We start from the raw sequence: 15,962 nt of genomic DNA, 5'->3' as shown, positions 1-15,962 counted from the left end.
CTTTCTTTCTTTCTTTCTTTCTTTCTTTCTTTCCTTCTTTCTTTCTTTCTTTCTTTCTTTCTTTCTTTCTTTCTTTCTTTCTTTCCTTTCTTTCTTTTTTTTTGAGACAGGGTCTCATATAGCACAGGCAGTAAAGTGCTTGTCATGTGGGAAACAGAAAAGAAAACCATACCCATAATGATAGACGCCTTTAATCTGAGCACTCAGGAGGACTGCCACTAGTTCTGTTCAGACCAGGATAGCCTCCAAATCACAGAGATCTGCCTGCCTCTGTCTCTCAAGTACTGGAATCCAAGATATGTGCCACCATACCTGGCCATACCTGGTTGTAATATGATTTTGAACTGGGTTATATATTCTAATGTTTCCAATAGGTATTTTCTAGCATGCCTTCCTCCAACTGCTGCCCCAAATACAAAATAGCTAGTAATTTAGTTGGTAAAGTGCTTGTCTAGCACCTATGAAGCCTTGGGTTTCATGCCCCAGCGTCATTATAAAGAGGTAGAGATAGTCAAATCAGAAATTCAAAGTCATCCTTAGCCACATAGTGAGCTTGAGGCCAGTTTAGGCTACACAAGTCCCTGTCTCCAGAAAAGAGGGAAGGGGCCTGGAGAGATGACTCATCAGATAAGAGCAGTTGCTGCACAAACATGAGGACCTGAGTTCAAATCTCTAGTACCCACAAGCTGTGGGGGATGGAGACAGGAGGATTGCTGGATCTTGGAGGTCACCAGCCTAGCTCCAGGTTCAGTGAGAGATCCTGTCTTAAGGTAATAGGGTAGAGCGTGAGAGGAGGACACCTGACAGCCTCATGTACACAAAGGCATGCACGCACCCCAACACATGCACATACACCACACACCACACACATGCAACACACCTACACACACAAGTCAGACATGCTGATACATGCCTGTAATCCCAGAATTTGGGAGTTGAAGGCAGGAAGGTGAGGAGTTCAAGGAGCATATCAAATTTGAGGCCAGCCTGTGCTACATGAGACCTGTTTCAAAATAAGAAAAAGGCTGGAGAGATGGCTCAGTGATTAAAAGCACTAAAGCAGAGGACCCCTGTTTAGTTCCCAACACTGCATCAGGTGGCTCGCAATTGTCTGTAACTCAAGCTCCAGGGGATCTAACACTCTTCTGGCCTCTGAGGGTACCTGCATTCATGTGCACATACCCTTACATATACACATAATTTAAAATAAAATAACTCTTAAAGAAGAAAAACAAGAAAAACCCAAACAACAGAAGAAGGAAAAAGAAAACCATACCCATAATGATAGATGCCTTTAATCTGAGCACTCAGTAGGACTGCCACTAGTTCCATATCAGCCTGGGTGACACAGTAAGATCTTATCTCAAAAATCACACACATGGGGTTGGAGAGATGGCTTAGTGGTTAAGAGAACTTACTGTTCTTCCAGAGGACCTGGGTTCAGTTCCCAGCACCCACATGGCAGATAACAACCGTCCTTAACTCTAGTTCCAGGGGATCCTATGCCCTCTTCTGGCTTCTGCAAGCACTGCACATAAATGATGCATTTACATACATGCAAGCAAAATACTCATACACATAAAATAAAAATAAAATAAAAACTACACACACACACACACACACTGTTCTGAAGCTTGCCTTTTCTCTTCTATGAGCCCTTCTACTTCAGCACATCACAGTTTCCACAAGCTTGATGCACAGCTCCGTGGCAGTGTTGGTCTTGCGCGTTTGAGGTCTTGGGTTCCATTCCATACACAGTGGAGAGGGACAGGTCTCTGTATTGCCTGCTGCAGGCAGGCTGCTGCATGGGGCTGTCCTGCCTGAAGGACACTGCTGGCATCCCTGAGCCACTGTCCTCTACTTCTCTCTTTTGATGCCCACACAACAAACACTTTACTGTTCAGGTCCTGGGTGGGTGGTGGGCTACATCCTTCTCAACTTGCCACAGGACTTCCTTTCCAGTAAGAGATAGTTTACATGCAACAAAATGCAGACTGTGGCTCTGCGATGGACATGTTTACATGACTGTCTCCTGACCAGATGACCGTTTCCATTCCCTCAGGCCTCCTTTCCTGCCCCTGGCTGCGTCTGTTCTTGAGTTTCCTGTACATGGATCACATTGGGCATGGTCTGAGTGTCCAATTCTCCCCACCAGCATCATGTGTGACTCATCCCCAGGGCTGCCTGATCAGAGCTCATTCTCTTTAGATCCTTTTTCCAGCTCCACTTATAGAGCAAGGACTGAGATTTGACAGGGCACAATTCTACCCAGGCACCTGCAAAAGAAGGCACATGCATGGGCACATGTGGACACAGCCACGAACTTCTTCATATATACGCATACATGTACTACAGGTGCATGAACATACATAAACATACATAGACACATGTACATACAGATCTTGATCTTGTACCTTCACACATCTTTGTGGACTATCCACTATGCAGCCATCTTGGCCAACTTGTCAGGTGCCACAGCCTTTAGCACTCTTTACTATGACCCACTGGTGTCTACCAACCAGTAACAGATGTGAGGTGTCAAGGTGATAGCTACCCTGTGAATAGGACCATCCTGGTTCCTCACACTTAAAGAGCCACTAACAACTCATGGGATGTGTGAAGTGCTATTATTCAGACCAGGGCATGAGCCCAAGAGGGTTTAGAGGATTTACTCAACCCTGCCCCTTAGACCCTACTCTCTGTTGGACAGGTGACATGCTGTGTGGGCCTATATAAAGTAAACCCTTCAAACTGTTAGTAGCTAATATCCCCAATGGGGGTGGTGAGGAGGAGAAGCCCATACTGGAAGATAAGCTCCCCAAGGGCTGAGCATCCAGGCCCATGTCAGGATGGTCCTCACTAAGCAGGCAACTGTGCAGAAGGCCCTTCTGTCACCCCAGGACGGCCCAGATTTGGGGACAGTGGGATCCAGGGTGGAGCTCAGAGATAGTCAACCAGCCACTCGTATAAGCATTCTCACCCCAAAGCTGAGGCATGAAATTAGGCCAGCCACACAGTGAGGCCCTGGCTGAAGGCTGACATCCTAACATGTGAACCTGCTTTTGCTGCCCTGCCAGCTTGGTGGAATGTGTACCCCAGCTTGGGCAGGCCTCCCAGGAGGTGGTAGAATTGAGAGATGGCACAGAGAGATATCAGGTAGCCACATTTTGACAACAGCAGGAGGAGAGCTGGAGGGCAGGGGATGGTTTAGAGCAGAAGTAAGGCTCTAGGAGGGTTGAGGCATGTCCCTGCCTCCCTCATCTCTGCCTGACTTTCCTGACTTCCAGATTGTGGCCCAGAAGAAAATGACGCGCCCACTGCTATTGAGATTCGGTAGGAATGCCGGCAAGTCCACTATCACGGTGAGGCCCAAGGCTAAGTTCTCTTTCCCTTCCTCACATGGCTCTTGGGTGTCATGGGAGGAGGTGAGCAGGGAGGCTTCTGACAGCCTGTAGCTGAACAGCTGCTATGAGAGACCAGAGCCACATCTGGGCCAGGGCTGGCCTAGGCAGGAGGGTAGGATCAAAGGCTAGAGCCCATGGGTCCTATGTGGCTCACACAGGTGATAGCGGAGGACATCTCTGGGAACAATGGCTACGTGGAACTCTCCTTCCAGGCCAGAAAACTGGATGACAAGGTGAGTCTGGGCCCACTGCACATCAGACTCCACAGTCCCACCTCCACAGGTTAGCTCCGAATGAGAACCCAGTCCCTGCCAAGTGCTGGCCTCTCTACCGTTGGGAGATACATGACATAAAGCCCTTAGCATGGTGCTGTCACTCCTGGTCCAATGCACATTCAACTTCATTGTTATCATTTCACAGTCATCCTCACTGGCATCACCATCACCCCAATCACCCTCCCAGGCACACACAGGCAGAGAGAGAGAGAGAGAGAGAGAGAGAGAGAGAGAGAGAGAGAGAGACAGAGAGACAGAGAGAGAGAGAGACAGAGACTCAGATCTCCACACACATATACTCAGAACCACATACATACTCAGACACCCCTAGACACAGACACACTCAGACACCCTCCCTCCCACAGACTCAGAGTCACAGACACACACTTTCTGCTGTATATGTAAAGAGCATTATCTTGCATCTTGACAAGATCCTCAAGCTCCCTCTGGCAGGATCACTGGTTTCCCATTAAGTGATAGGGAGACAGGCCCAGAGAGGCCAGCAAAGTCACCATATTGAACCGAGTCTGAACCTGGTTTGTTGGCTCCTCTCATGAACTGAGGACTGAACAGGTATCTCCCTTGAGATATTTAAGCCAGGACAAGCCAGGCAGCAGGAGAGGGGAACAGCAGAGCAAGGCTTGTGGAGACATATCTGGGGAGAGGCCAGGAATAGCCATGGACACATTGGAGGCTGGTGAACACTCCGAATGCTGAGGCCTTATCAATCTGCATGGTCTCAGGGAACCATGCAACTAAGTTTACAACTTACTTTGTTACTGGGGACATTGAGGCTGTGAGGAGGGGCTGAAGCAGCCAGCTATGGTGGATGGAGCACCCTCAAGTGCACAGCTCCTCTGACAGCACAACTTCTGCTGCCCCAGGACCTCTTTAGCAAGTCAGACCCCTTCCTGGAGCTGTACCGGGTCAACAACGATGGGAGTGAGCAACTGGTGTACAGGACGGAGGTGAGGGTCTCTCTGCCTGCTCGAGCCCGCCAACCCACCCCACTTTTGACATATGGGGCAGCTTGGTGAGCTGGATTCTGTCCGCTGCCAGAATTTAGCATGACAGCTTTGTGGTCACCATTGTTATTTTTAGGAAAACCTGCTTCCTCCTGCAGGGAAGCGGATTTTAGGTACAGAGGGGAGAAAGTTTCCTTTGAGACAAATTAATTTGAGTGAAAAAACTATATTTAAGGAGAAAAATAGCCCAGGTTACTGAAGTGAGGCAGAAGCTATGAGGTGGTTCCCAGGGACTGTGGGTGGGGTGGGTGATGGGGGTACAGCGGTAGGTAGGGTGGGATGGGGTGGGTTTTGGAAGTTGGGGCGGTCTCTAGACTCTACTCAGTCCTGCCTGGAGCCTGACATAGGCCTAATTTCCTGATTAGTCTCCATTGGGTGGGATGCAGGCTCCTACGTTGATGACACTACCCCTTCAGCTCTTAGCTGAGGGTTCTGAGAGCCCTGTACTTTACCTAAAGAATCTGTGGCTCAAGGATGCCCAGGCTTCCCAGGAACTGACTGTTAGGGCTCCCACCTGAGTTAGCCCTTCCTGGACCACAGGTGGTAAAGAACAACCTTAACCCAGTGTGGGAGCCATTCAAGGTATCGCTGAATTCACTGTGCAGCTGTGAGGAGACGCGGCCTCTAAAGGTGTGGACAAAACGGGGTAGGACCAGAGCTGAGTGTGGGACCAAGACTGGGGATGAGGTCAGGGCCAGAGAAAGGGTCACAGTGGGTGGGGGAGTAGAGGCATACATGTGGAGGCAGTGCCAGGGCCCACAGACAAGTATCCAGACCCTCCAGACCTCACTGAGAACCGTGGAGTTAGGATTTGTGGACAGGGAGGGTTTGAGGACAGTGACAAGGGGCAGCCTGGCCAGAGTTGGAAGGACCCAGGTCCCCCAAGGGGCAGCCATCTGAAGGGCCTGGGCTCCCCAGTGCCTGGTCTGGGACTATGACTCCCGAGGAAAACATGACTTCATCGGCGAGTTCTCCACCACCTTCGCAGACATGCAAAAGGCCTTTGAGGAGGAGCAGGTGAGTCTCCAGCCCTCCTCAGTCCTCCCCTTCAGGTTCTGACCTGACCTGGTGGGTCTCTGGGAGACTAGTTATCCCACCCCAGAGCAGGCATGATGGTGACAAAGAGACACCAGGTGGCCAGAGCTGGGCCTTGTAGGTCAGCGAGCATATGAGCAAGCGTGTGCACCTGTTGTGTCGGGGGGCAGCACCCTTCCTGGACCTGCCCAGCCTTCTGTAGCTGGGTGAGAGCTGCCACGGGTTCCTTCCTGCTCCTCTGGGCTCTGTTGTCCCCCAGAGATCTATAGGATCAGGAGGTGACTGACCTCCCAGGGTAACAAGGGCACACTGTGTGTAGGATCTAACCTGGACCCCTCCCTTGCCCATTCTCACACAGCTCCCATCCGCTCTACAAGCCCCTGGCTGCTCCCCTGTGGGGTGGGATGGGCATGTCTCTATGGTGACGATTTCTGACCCCCATGGGCAGCATGGGCCTTGCTCTCACTGTTGAGGACAGTCTTGTGGAATATGTGGTCACCAGAAGGGATAGGACTTCCAGGGTCTCCTGGCCCCCTGTGGGAGGGCCCTGGGCACTGCTAGTCTGGGTGGAGTTTCTGCCTCTCCCTGTCTCAGGCCCAGTGGGACTGTGTGAATGCCAAGTACAAACAGAAGAAGCGTAATTACAAGAACTCCGGGGTGGTGATCCTGGCAGATTTGAAGGTGAGTCTTGGTCCTGCCTGAAGCTCCCAGGGAGATGGGCTGGTGGGATTGGTTTCTCTCTGTCGTCAGATGATTCTCAAAGGTACTGTTCCGAGGTTTGGTGGGCCTCATTGTAGGGACTGAGAGACTGGGGAAAGGTGAGGGAGGAGGGATGGGAAAACTGCGTGCCCAGGGGAGGGCATGTCCCCCAAATTCCAACAGGCTCCCTCCCCACGTCGCCACAGGCCTACTTCCCTGGGTCGGGTGGGGGTTCCTGGGCAGCTTTGCTGATGCCATTGCCTGGAAGCTCCACAGGGTCCACTCATTCCTGGACTACATCATGGGTGGCTGCCAGATCCACTGCACTGTGAGTCCACTGAACCTTCCCTCCATGCTGTTCCCAGCCAGCTGGACGGGACCCCTGTCAGGCTCCAGGGCCCCAGCCTGTGTGCAGAGAGTGGCAGTCTCCCTAGGCACCATTTCTTCGCCCGTGTCTCCCTGGTGTCCTGCCTAGTGTGGAGATAAGGAACAGGACTCAGGAGTTCAGGACCAGCCCACAACTACCCTCCCAAGGGACCCTCCAGGGCTTACCTTCTACAAAATTATAGTGACCGAAGAAAAACCTAAAAGAAGAAAACAGGAGTCAGCACTTTGCTCTCAGAGGCTGCAGGGACCAGCTGGCATGGCCTTGGGCAGGAGCACAGGCAGCAGGAGGGAGGACAGAAGGCCCAGGGGCGGGTACTACAGACTCTGCTGCCTGTGTTCCTGCACAGCTGTGCTGGCCTGGTAAATGGAGCCACAGTCAGGGTGCCCCTGAGGCTGGTGAGGTGGGAGGCACAGAGGAGATCAGGCCAGGGAAGACTGTAGCAGCTGAGGAGAGATGAGCTGAGTTCCCATGGGCCATGTTGCTCTGAGGGAGGTCAGCTCAGAGATTCTCCTAGAGGACAGGGCAGGCATCATCCTGGAGTCCAGGGGTGGCTGGGCTTAGGGTTTTCAGGGTAGTCCCCTTCTCTCAGGGAGTGGTAAGCAGCCAGACCTCCTGAAGCTGGGAAGACCGAACATCTTTGAGTGGCAGCCCTTGCCCCCCCATGCCAGGTCCTGACCTCAAGTAGGTCTTGGGGCCCCTTTGCCTGGCCAGTGGGGAGTACAGGTATGCAGCACAGCTCATCATCTTGGTCTTTGCAGGTGGCCATTGACTTCACAGCCTCCAACGGGGACCCAAGAAACAGCTGCTCCCTGCACCACATCAACCCTTACCAGCCCAACGAGTACCTGAGGGCACTGGTGGCAGTGGGCGAGGTCTGCCAGGATTATGACAGGTGTGCCCTCACCCATTCCCTTGCTCAGGTTGGGCTGGAGGGCCCCTTGAAGTGGCACCATGATGGGCATATGGTGTACCAGAGAGGCCTGCTCATGCAAGGGTGGGAACACCTTCACAGTGGTCCAGTGGGGGCACTCAGTGTGCGCCCACCAGACACCCAGCTTAGCTGACCCCAGCAGTGGGTCCAAAACTTACAGGAGACCTGGGGCGATGTGCTGTGCCCGTGGCATGGCCACACACTCCTTCACCGCTGAAACAAAGCTGGAGATTGACTGGAAACTGTTTCATAGAGCACAAACTCAGTCATGGAGGTTGGGGTAACCGGCTGGGCAGGGGCTGAGTGCAAACCCAGGTGGTCTGGACTCTGAGCTCCTCACCATGGACAGAGCCTTACTCAGAACCCCTACTCAGGCAGCGCTCCCTTAGTGGGGAGGGCAAAGGACTACACATGAGCAAGGTGAGTTTCCTGCAGGAGACACAACTTCAAGACAGGAGCTCGCAAGCAGGCCTGGAGGGCAGACCAGGGAGCAGCTCTCCTCCTTCCCCTGTCAAAGCTGCCCCTTTCTGCCTGTGTTCATGGCTATTTGCTCAGTCCAGTGCCTCAGTTTCCCCCATGAAGCACAGCTGTGATTCCTATGCCTGAGTTAGCAATGCCCAGGTCTTCTGGCTCCAGTGCTTGGCCTGACTTGCCTGTGAGGAGGTCAGGTTTCTGGAGCCATCAGGTCTGCCTTTCTTCCAGTGACAAGAGGTTTTCTGCTTTGGGGTTTGGAGCCCGGATCCCTCCCAAGTATGAGGTAGGGGGGCCTATGGGCTGGGGCCCTATCCCTGCTCCCTCCCATCTGCCTGGGCTTCTTGTGTCTTCACCTGCCCAGGTGGGGGTGTCCTGGGTATAGGAACCCTGGTTGCCACCATTCCTTGTTGGCATGATGGGGAGGTGATTTTAGACTTCCCAAGAGGTGGAGCTGCAGGTAGGCTCCATGGTCCTATCAGGAAGATTAAGCAACAATTCAACTGACTTAAATAGAAACAATGGCAGTGGGAGAGGGGATTTATTAACTTACCTTGGACGCTGCAGCTACGGGATCCAGGTGCTGAAGCAATGGCCCAGCATGAGTCTCTTGTCTGTCTGCCTCCCTCTTAGCTTCCTTTCCATGGAGGTCTTTCCACATGGGGCCCTAAAAGCTACATAGGGACTTCTCCCAGTAAATGGGAACTGTAGGGGTTGTAGGAGGGTCCAGGCTGACTCTTGTCTTCACCCAGGTGTCCCATGACTTTGCCATCAACTTCAATCCTGAGGACGATGAGTGTGAAGGTAGGAGCTGGTGGTGGGCTTGGCATAGGGGTACATCGGGCCAGGCTAACCCCTTATCCCCCACAGGAATCCAGGGTGTGGTGGAGGCTTACCAGAACTGCCTGCCTAAGGTCCAACTCTATGGCCCTACCAACGTGGCACCCATTATCTCCAAGGTGGCGGGCATGGCAGCAGCCGAGGAGCGCACCCAGGAGGCCTCTGTAGGTGACTGGGGCAGGGACTGGGCACATGTATCTGTGATATCAGTTAACTCTGTGGTGTGTGTGTGTGTGTGTGTGTGTGTGTGTGTGTGGTGGTGGCTCAGAACCAGGGAAGCAGTTATCTTGGCACAGTGCAGTGCAAAGGCTGTCAGGCAGGATGGAGGGAGATGGGGAGGGAGAGCTTAGTTTGTCAGCAGCAACTCCCTCAAAGCTCCAGGCGGGCAGTTTTTGTCTAGGGCAGAGGGTTGAATTGATGGCTTCAAGGTCAGCCCTCAGCTGTCCATGACAGACATTGGTTTACCTCAGTCTTCCTGCTTCCGGCCCCTCTGCACCAGCTGGTGTCCCATGTCTGTTTTCATTGTACACACATGGCATTTTGTTCGCATACATCCTTAACGTGCACAGCACTGCCCTCAGGATTGCATCTGCTGTCTGTAGCCCTGCATGTGATACTTGGACCCAGCTATCCCACTGCTTTCTTTAACTTTTCATTTTGAAAAAACATATTTAAAAGTGACCAGAGCCAGGCGTGGTGGCGCACACCTTTAATCCCAGCACTTGGGAGGCAGAGGCAGGAGGATCTTTGTGAGTTCGAGGCCAGCCTGGTCTACATAGTGAGTTCCAGGACAGCTGGGGCTACAGGGAGACCCTGCTTCAAAAAGACAAAAATAAATAAATAAAAATATACATAATTGAAAATTTGTGATTGGAACCTTTTTAAAGTGTCCATTTCAGAGTCTTGTCTTGAAGACGTTCACATGTTGTGCTAATGCCTCAAGTTCAGCCCCTTTTTTTCGAGACAGGGTCTCCCTGTAGGCCTGTGGCACCAGCTGGCCTGGAACTCACTATGTAGACCAGCCTGGCCTTGAACTCACAGAGATCCACCTGCCTCCGCCTCCCGAGTGCTGGGACTAAAGGCGTGCGCCACCATGCCTGGCCTGAGTTCAGCCCTTTTATCCTTACTTCACAGGGAAACTCTGTGCATAAGTATTTTAACTTATACAAAGTACCATGTTAAATATTCAATAGCGCTTTTAATTTTTATTCATTTATTATATGTATGTGTGTGTATCTGTGAGCATGAATGCAGTGTCTGTGGAGGCCAGAAGAGGACGTCAGTCAGATCTCCTGGAGTTGGAGTTATAGGCAGTTGTGAGCTGCCTGATGTGGGTGCTGGGAACTGAGCTTCAGACCTGGGAAGAGCAGCACATGCTCTCCAGCCTGGAGCCATCTCTCCAGTCCTGAATGGTGCTTTTAAAATTTCAGTTATACTCACACATATAGGGTGTGTGTGTGGTGTGTGTGTTTTGTATATGAGTATGTGTATGTGTGTGTGGTGTGTGTGGTGTGTGTATGTGTGTGCGGTGTGTATGGTGTGTGTGTGTTGTGTGTGTGTATGTGTGTGTGTATGTGTGTGTGGTGTGTGTGGTGTGTGTGTGTGTGTGGTGTGTGTTTATGTGTGTGTGGTGTGTGTATGTGTATGTGTGTGTATGTGTATGTGTGTGTGGTATATGTGTATGTGTGTGGTGTGTGTGGTGGTGGTGTGTGTGGTGTGTGTATGTGTGTGTGTGGTATGTGTATGTGTGTGTGTGGTGTGTGTGTATGTGTGTGTGGTGTGTGTGTGGTGATGTGTGTGTGTGGTGTATGTGTGTGTGTGTATATATGTGTGTGTATGGTGTATGTGTGGTGTGTGTGTGTGTATGTGTGTGGTGTGTGTGGTCTGTGTATGTGTGGTGTGTGTGTATGTGTGTGTGGTGTGTATGTGTGTGTATGTGTGTGGTGTGTGGTGTGTGGGTGTATGGTGTGTGTGTTGTGTTGTGTGTGGTGTGTATGTGTGGTGTGTGTATGTGTGTGTGTTGTGTGTGTGTGGTGTGTGTATGTGTGTGGTGTGTGTGGTATGTGTGGTGTTTGTATGTGTGTGTGTGGTATGTATGTATATGTGTGTGCATGTGTATGTGTATGTGTGTGTGGTGTATGTGTATGTGTGTGTGGTGTATATGTGTGTGTATGTGTATGTGTGTTTTTTTTTTTTGTGTGGTGTATGTGTATGTGTGTATGTGTGTGTATGTGTGTGTGTGGTGTATGCGTTTGTGTGTGTATGTGTGTGTATGTGTATGTGTGTGTGGTGTGTGTGTGTGTTGGGGGAGACAGAGGAGAGAGCAAGAAAGTGAAAGTGAAAGCAAGAGCGAGCAAGAGAGGAGAGAGGAGAGAGAGGAGAGGGGAGGGGGAGAGAGGGAGGGAGGGAGAGAGGGAGGGAGGGAGGGAGGGAGACTGAGTCCTGTCGTGCAACCAGGCTGACTTAAAAGTCGCAATCCTTCTGCCTCAGCCTTAGTGCTGAAACTGCAGCCAGTTTTATTTTGTTTGTTGATTGAGAGTCTTGCTATGCAGCTCTGGCTGTCTTGAAACTCACTGTAAGACCAGGCTGGCCTCAAACGCAGCAATCCTCTTGCCTCTGCCTCCTGAGCGCTGGGATTGCAGGTGTTTGCCACCACAGCTGGCTGTTTGGGTAAATTCTTTCAGAGCAGGTTGCAGCTCTGACCCTTTGCCACTCAGACATCAGCACTGAAACAAGGACACTTGCTTATATTAGAACCACAGTATAAGCATCAACTTCAGGAAATTTATTTTTATTTTCGTGCTGGTCATTGAACTGAGACTTTTTGCTTAGTAGGTAAACACATGAATTTCATTTAAAGTTTTGTTTAGATTTAATTTTTGAAAACATTTTTATTTATGTGTACATGTATGTGCTTATATGTGTGTGCAAGTGTGTGCAGAACCATGGAGGCCAAAAGAGGGTGTTGGATCCCTTGGAACTAGAGTTAAAGGCAGTTGTGAGTGGCCTGATGTGGGTGTTGGGACCCAAACTTCAGTTCTCTGTGAGAACAGCAAGTGCTCTTAACTGATGAGTCATTTCTCCAGCTCTTGGGTTTTAGATTTTTGAGACAGGGTCTCACTCTATAGCCCTGACTGGCCTGGAACTCACTATCGAGTCCAGGCTAGTCTTGAATTTGCAGCAGTGTTCCAGCCTCAACCTCCCAAGTGCTGGAATTATAGGTGTGAACCGCTGCACCTGACTTCTTTTATTTCTTCAGTTGTCCTAGGTTTTAAGAAAACTATTGTGTAGTTTTTGTGTTCTTGACAATGGAAATTGAGTATTTATTTTATTTATTTATTTATTTATTTATTTATTTATTTAGTCTTTTTGAGACAGGGTCTCCTGTAGTCCCAGCTGACCTGAACTCACTATGTAGACCAGGCTGGCCTTGAACTCACAAAGATCCACCTGCCTGCCTCCTGAGTGCTGGGATTAAAGGCATGCGCCACCACACCCGGCTTATTTTTATTTTTTTATGTGCATGAGTATATTGCCCATGTGTGGTAAGTGTACCCGTGTCATGCAGTGCTCACAGAGTCAGAAGGCAGATTTGGATTCCCCTGGAACTGGAGTTGTGGATGGTTGTTAGCCACCATGTGGTTGCTGGGAATCGAACCCAGGTCCTCTGCAAGAGTAGCCAGTGCTCTTAACTGCTGAGCCATTGCTCCAGATCCTATTTTATTGTATTATGTTTATGAGTGTATTGACTGTATGTGTGTAAGTGTACCTGCGTCAAGCAATACCCATAGAGGCCAGAAGAGGGCATCAGATCCCCTGGAATTGGGGTTACAGATGGTTGTTAGCTGTCAAGTGAATGCTGGGAATCAAACCCGGGTCCTCCACAAGAGCAGCCAGTGCTCTTAACCACTGAGCCATCTCCCCAGCCCAGCAAAAACAATTATAGAAAAGCCTGGGCACTACTGAGCTGCCTACAGCTAGGGCTCCTCTAGGCAGAGGTGGGGGTTTCAGCTGGGTGAAATATATGTATATATTTATATATGTATAAGTATATGCAGCTTTGGGAGCCCCAGAGGCTGGCACCCATACTCCTTCCCTATGCCTTCAGAAATACTACATACTACTGATTCTCACGGATGGTGTGGTGACCGACATGTCGGATACCCGGGAGGCCATCGTGCGTGCTTCACACCTGCCCATGTCCGTCATCATCGTTGGGGTGGGCAATGCCGACTTCACAGATATGCAGATCCTAGATGGGGATGATGGAGTCCTGCGTTCCCCACGGGGCGAGCCAGCACTCCGTGACATCGTTCAGTTTGTGCCCTTCCGTGAGCTCAAAAATGTGAGTGCCTAGAGGAGGATGGGATTGAGGGATCCCTGGGGGTGGACCCCACTACTCAGTGCACCAGTGGATTCCCTGCTTAGGACATGGTCTGTCCCTGCTTGTATACAGCAGAAGAGCAGCCCCTGGGAATAGCTCCTAAGCGAAACCTTCAGCTCCTGCCATTTCATGCTGTGCTGGGGAAGATGGAAGGGATGGGTGGGGACCTCAACACAGAAGCAGTGGGGGCAGCATGGGCATCTCTATCAGTTATTGATTGGACTGCCCAGGGGCATGCATGGTGGTTTTGTTAAGTCTGTGTCCTCAGCAGAAGCTCAGCTGACCACCAGGTCATATGTCATCGTGGAAGTCCCTTAAGCTGATTTGAACCCTAGGGCTGTGACCCAGATAAGGGAATGATGGTCTGGAAGGTCCTCAGCCATAATCATGTTGTCCCTGAACCCAGGCGTCCCCTGCGGCACTGGCCAAGTGCGTGCTGGCTGAGGTGCCCAAGCAGGTGGTTGAGTACTACAGCCACAAGGAATTGCCTCCACGCAGCCTTGGAGCCCACAGTGGAGAGGCAGGTCCCAGTTCAGCACCATGAGGATGGCAGGCAAGAGGGATGTGAGGAGTGTGTCCATGCCCAGCACCTCCTGAGTCCCCAGGGACCCCTCAACTGCTTATCTGCCAGCCTAGGCCCCAATCCTCCTCCTGGGTCCTGCTGGCCTGGGTCAGTGACCTGGTACTCATGATGAGAGATGAAGAAATCAGGCATCCTGAGGTGTCCCACAGAAGCTGCTCCCTGATGCTCGGACTTCCCTGCACCCAACATGTATGAAGCAGGACATGCTGAGAGAACAGGAGGGCACCTGGCAGCTCATCCAGGGAGGCCTCCCTAGGTGAAGGGGTGGTGGGACTGGGGATTCTCATCATCTGATCCTTTGCGGGAGGGCGGCACCCCAGACCCTGGGGACACCAGGCCTGGGCACCTCAGCTCCGTAGGTTCCTTGTCCTGGCTGGTGGCACTCCACCTCTCTACTCCATTTGGAGGCTTGTATCTGAGTCTGTGAGAGGGGCTGTGAGTGTAATAAAGTACCCTTCATCCTCACAGCAGCTCTGTGCTTTTCTTGGTTCAGGGAACCTGGTGTGGCCGTCCCCAGAACCAGGCTCACTGGGTCACCCACACCAGTAAGGATTGTGGGTCTGTCCCCTCATGCCCTTCAGCCAATATTTGCTGAACTGTCGATAGGGACGAGTGGCCATGAGTGACTTCGGCTTGCATGCAGAAACAGGATGGACCTCTGCAGTGAGAAGAAAGCAGCTTTTTTACCTGTCTGAGTAGGGGTGGATTTCTAATTGAGATTTCCTTTCAATTATCTTACCTGAGAAAAACAAATTGTCCCAACCCTGATTCAGGCCCACCCACCTTTCAATCTATCTATCCACTCTGGGGCTATTTTTAGTTCCTGATTCATCTCCTGTTAAGCCTGGATAATGGGTATCACCATGGTAACCTGGCCATGATTCCGGAAGGGCCAGTGGATTCAAGGAAGGGTTGACGGGATGTTGGTCTCTTTGAGGACAGATGGGACATGAGAAAAACTACCATCAGTAGACATCTGGGGCAGAAGGGCCCCAACAGAATGGGAGATCATGGACCCAAACTAGATGGGCAAGTGTCACCTAGGTCTGACCCAGTCCCCACAGAGGGAGAGCCACACAGTTCCTGACAGTCCTGCCTGGGCTCTTCTCTGATGAGGTCAAGGGGCCTGGGATCCCAGAAGCAGCTGGCAGGGGATGGGGGATGGGTCTGTGTATATAGAGGCACAGAAGAGCAGGCTGAGGATACCTGCAGGCCAGAGGGTGAGGAAGGGACAGCCCTTCCCAAAGCTGTGCCACTCAGAGAAGCAGCTGCTCTCAGACCACAAAGCAGACAAGAGCTGAGTTTCTTTTCACACATCGGAGGACCCTGGTCCAAAAGGGTGTCCCAGGCCCCTACTTCAGACAAGGAAATCAAGACTCAGATCAGTGGAGAGACTTGCCTGGGTCACACAGCTGGTGATGGTAGGACCAGGATGCCCTGCTCTGCAAACATCCTGTTTTCACATCTTTGTTAAAGTGTGTGTCATCTGAAATTGGATTCCAGATGGCTTGCAGGAGGGGGGCGGGAACCTCATGACGGGGCAGCCAGAATGTGTCCCTAAATCTTTACCATCTCCCCACTCAAGTTGGACCCTTTCTCTTGCTCATTCAGCAAGGACATGACTCCAGGCCTGGGATGAGGAATTTCCAAGTCAGGGCAGAACTTGGAATCTTAGAGTGGCCACGGACCCCAACGTCCAGCCCCCTGGCACTTGCTTTCTCTGGAGGTTGAGTCCAGCATGCTGGAGCAACCCCTCCTCTGCAGCCTTTGAGAAAGGGTGCTTGCTGGTCAGACTCTTAGCTTTGAACACACCCTGAGACATTAGCCTTCAGGGACCACCATGCCAGGAGGAGCCCAGATGGTCCCGTGGCATGAGAATGAGCCACCAACACAGCCAGGCTTCTGGCCTGCAGTAACTAGATGGCTA

The 15,962-nt window shown here is 51.5% G+C and overlaps 1 protein-coding gene across 3 annotated transcripts in view; it reads left to right on the top strand.

The window, feature by feature from the left end:
• LOC103739993 (copine-7) overlaps nucleotides 1-14,495 on the top strand; it is a 17,837-nt gene extending 3,342 nt beyond the window's left edge. The window contains exons 3-15 of one of the 3 annotated variants that reach the window (XM_008840518.2): nucleotides 3,288-3,362; nucleotides 3,563-3,637; nucleotides 4,564-4,647; nucleotides 5,245-5,334; nucleotides 5,623-5,721; nucleotides 6,334-6,420; nucleotides 6,707-6,766; nucleotides 7,585-7,718; nucleotides 8,460-8,514; nucleotides 8,981-9,032; nucleotides 9,099-9,232; nucleotides 13,177-13,413; nucleotides 13,859-14,495. In XM_008840518.2, coding sequence (XP_008838740.1) covers nucleotides 3,288-3,362; nucleotides 3,563-3,637; nucleotides 4,564-4,647; nucleotides 5,245-5,334; nucleotides 5,623-5,721; nucleotides 6,334-6,420; nucleotides 6,707-6,766; nucleotides 7,585-7,718; nucleotides 8,460-8,514; nucleotides 8,981-9,032; nucleotides 9,099-9,232; nucleotides 13,177-13,413; nucleotides 13,859-13,996 — 1,320 coding nt within the window. In that variant the 3' untranslated portion in view covers nucleotides 13,997-14,495. The remainder of the gene's footprint in view (nucleotides 1-3,287; nucleotides 3,363-3,562; nucleotides 3,638-4,563; nucleotides 4,648-5,244; nucleotides 5,335-5,622; nucleotides 5,722-6,333; nucleotides 6,421-6,706; nucleotides 6,767-7,584; nucleotides 7,719-8,459; nucleotides 8,515-8,980; nucleotides 9,033-9,098; nucleotides 9,233-13,176; nucleotides 13,414-13,858) is intronic. The other 2 variants (XM_008840520.2, XM_008840519.2) reach the window with 2 other exon arrangements.
• The last annotated feature ends 1,467 nt before the right edge of the window (nucleotides 14,496-15,962 follow it).

Source organism: Nannospalax galili, unplaced genomic scaffold (assembly GCF_000622305.1).
Source record: "Nannospalax galili isolate Female #2095 unplaced genomic scaffold, S.galili_v1.0 scaffold459, whole genome shotgun sequence".
Taxonomy (NCBI): Eukaryota; Metazoa; Chordata; class Mammalia; order Rodentia; family Spalacidae; genus Nannospalax; species Nannospalax galili.
Note: the sequence above shows the minus strand (reverse complement) of the source record. Positions and strands in the feature narration are given on the sequence as shown.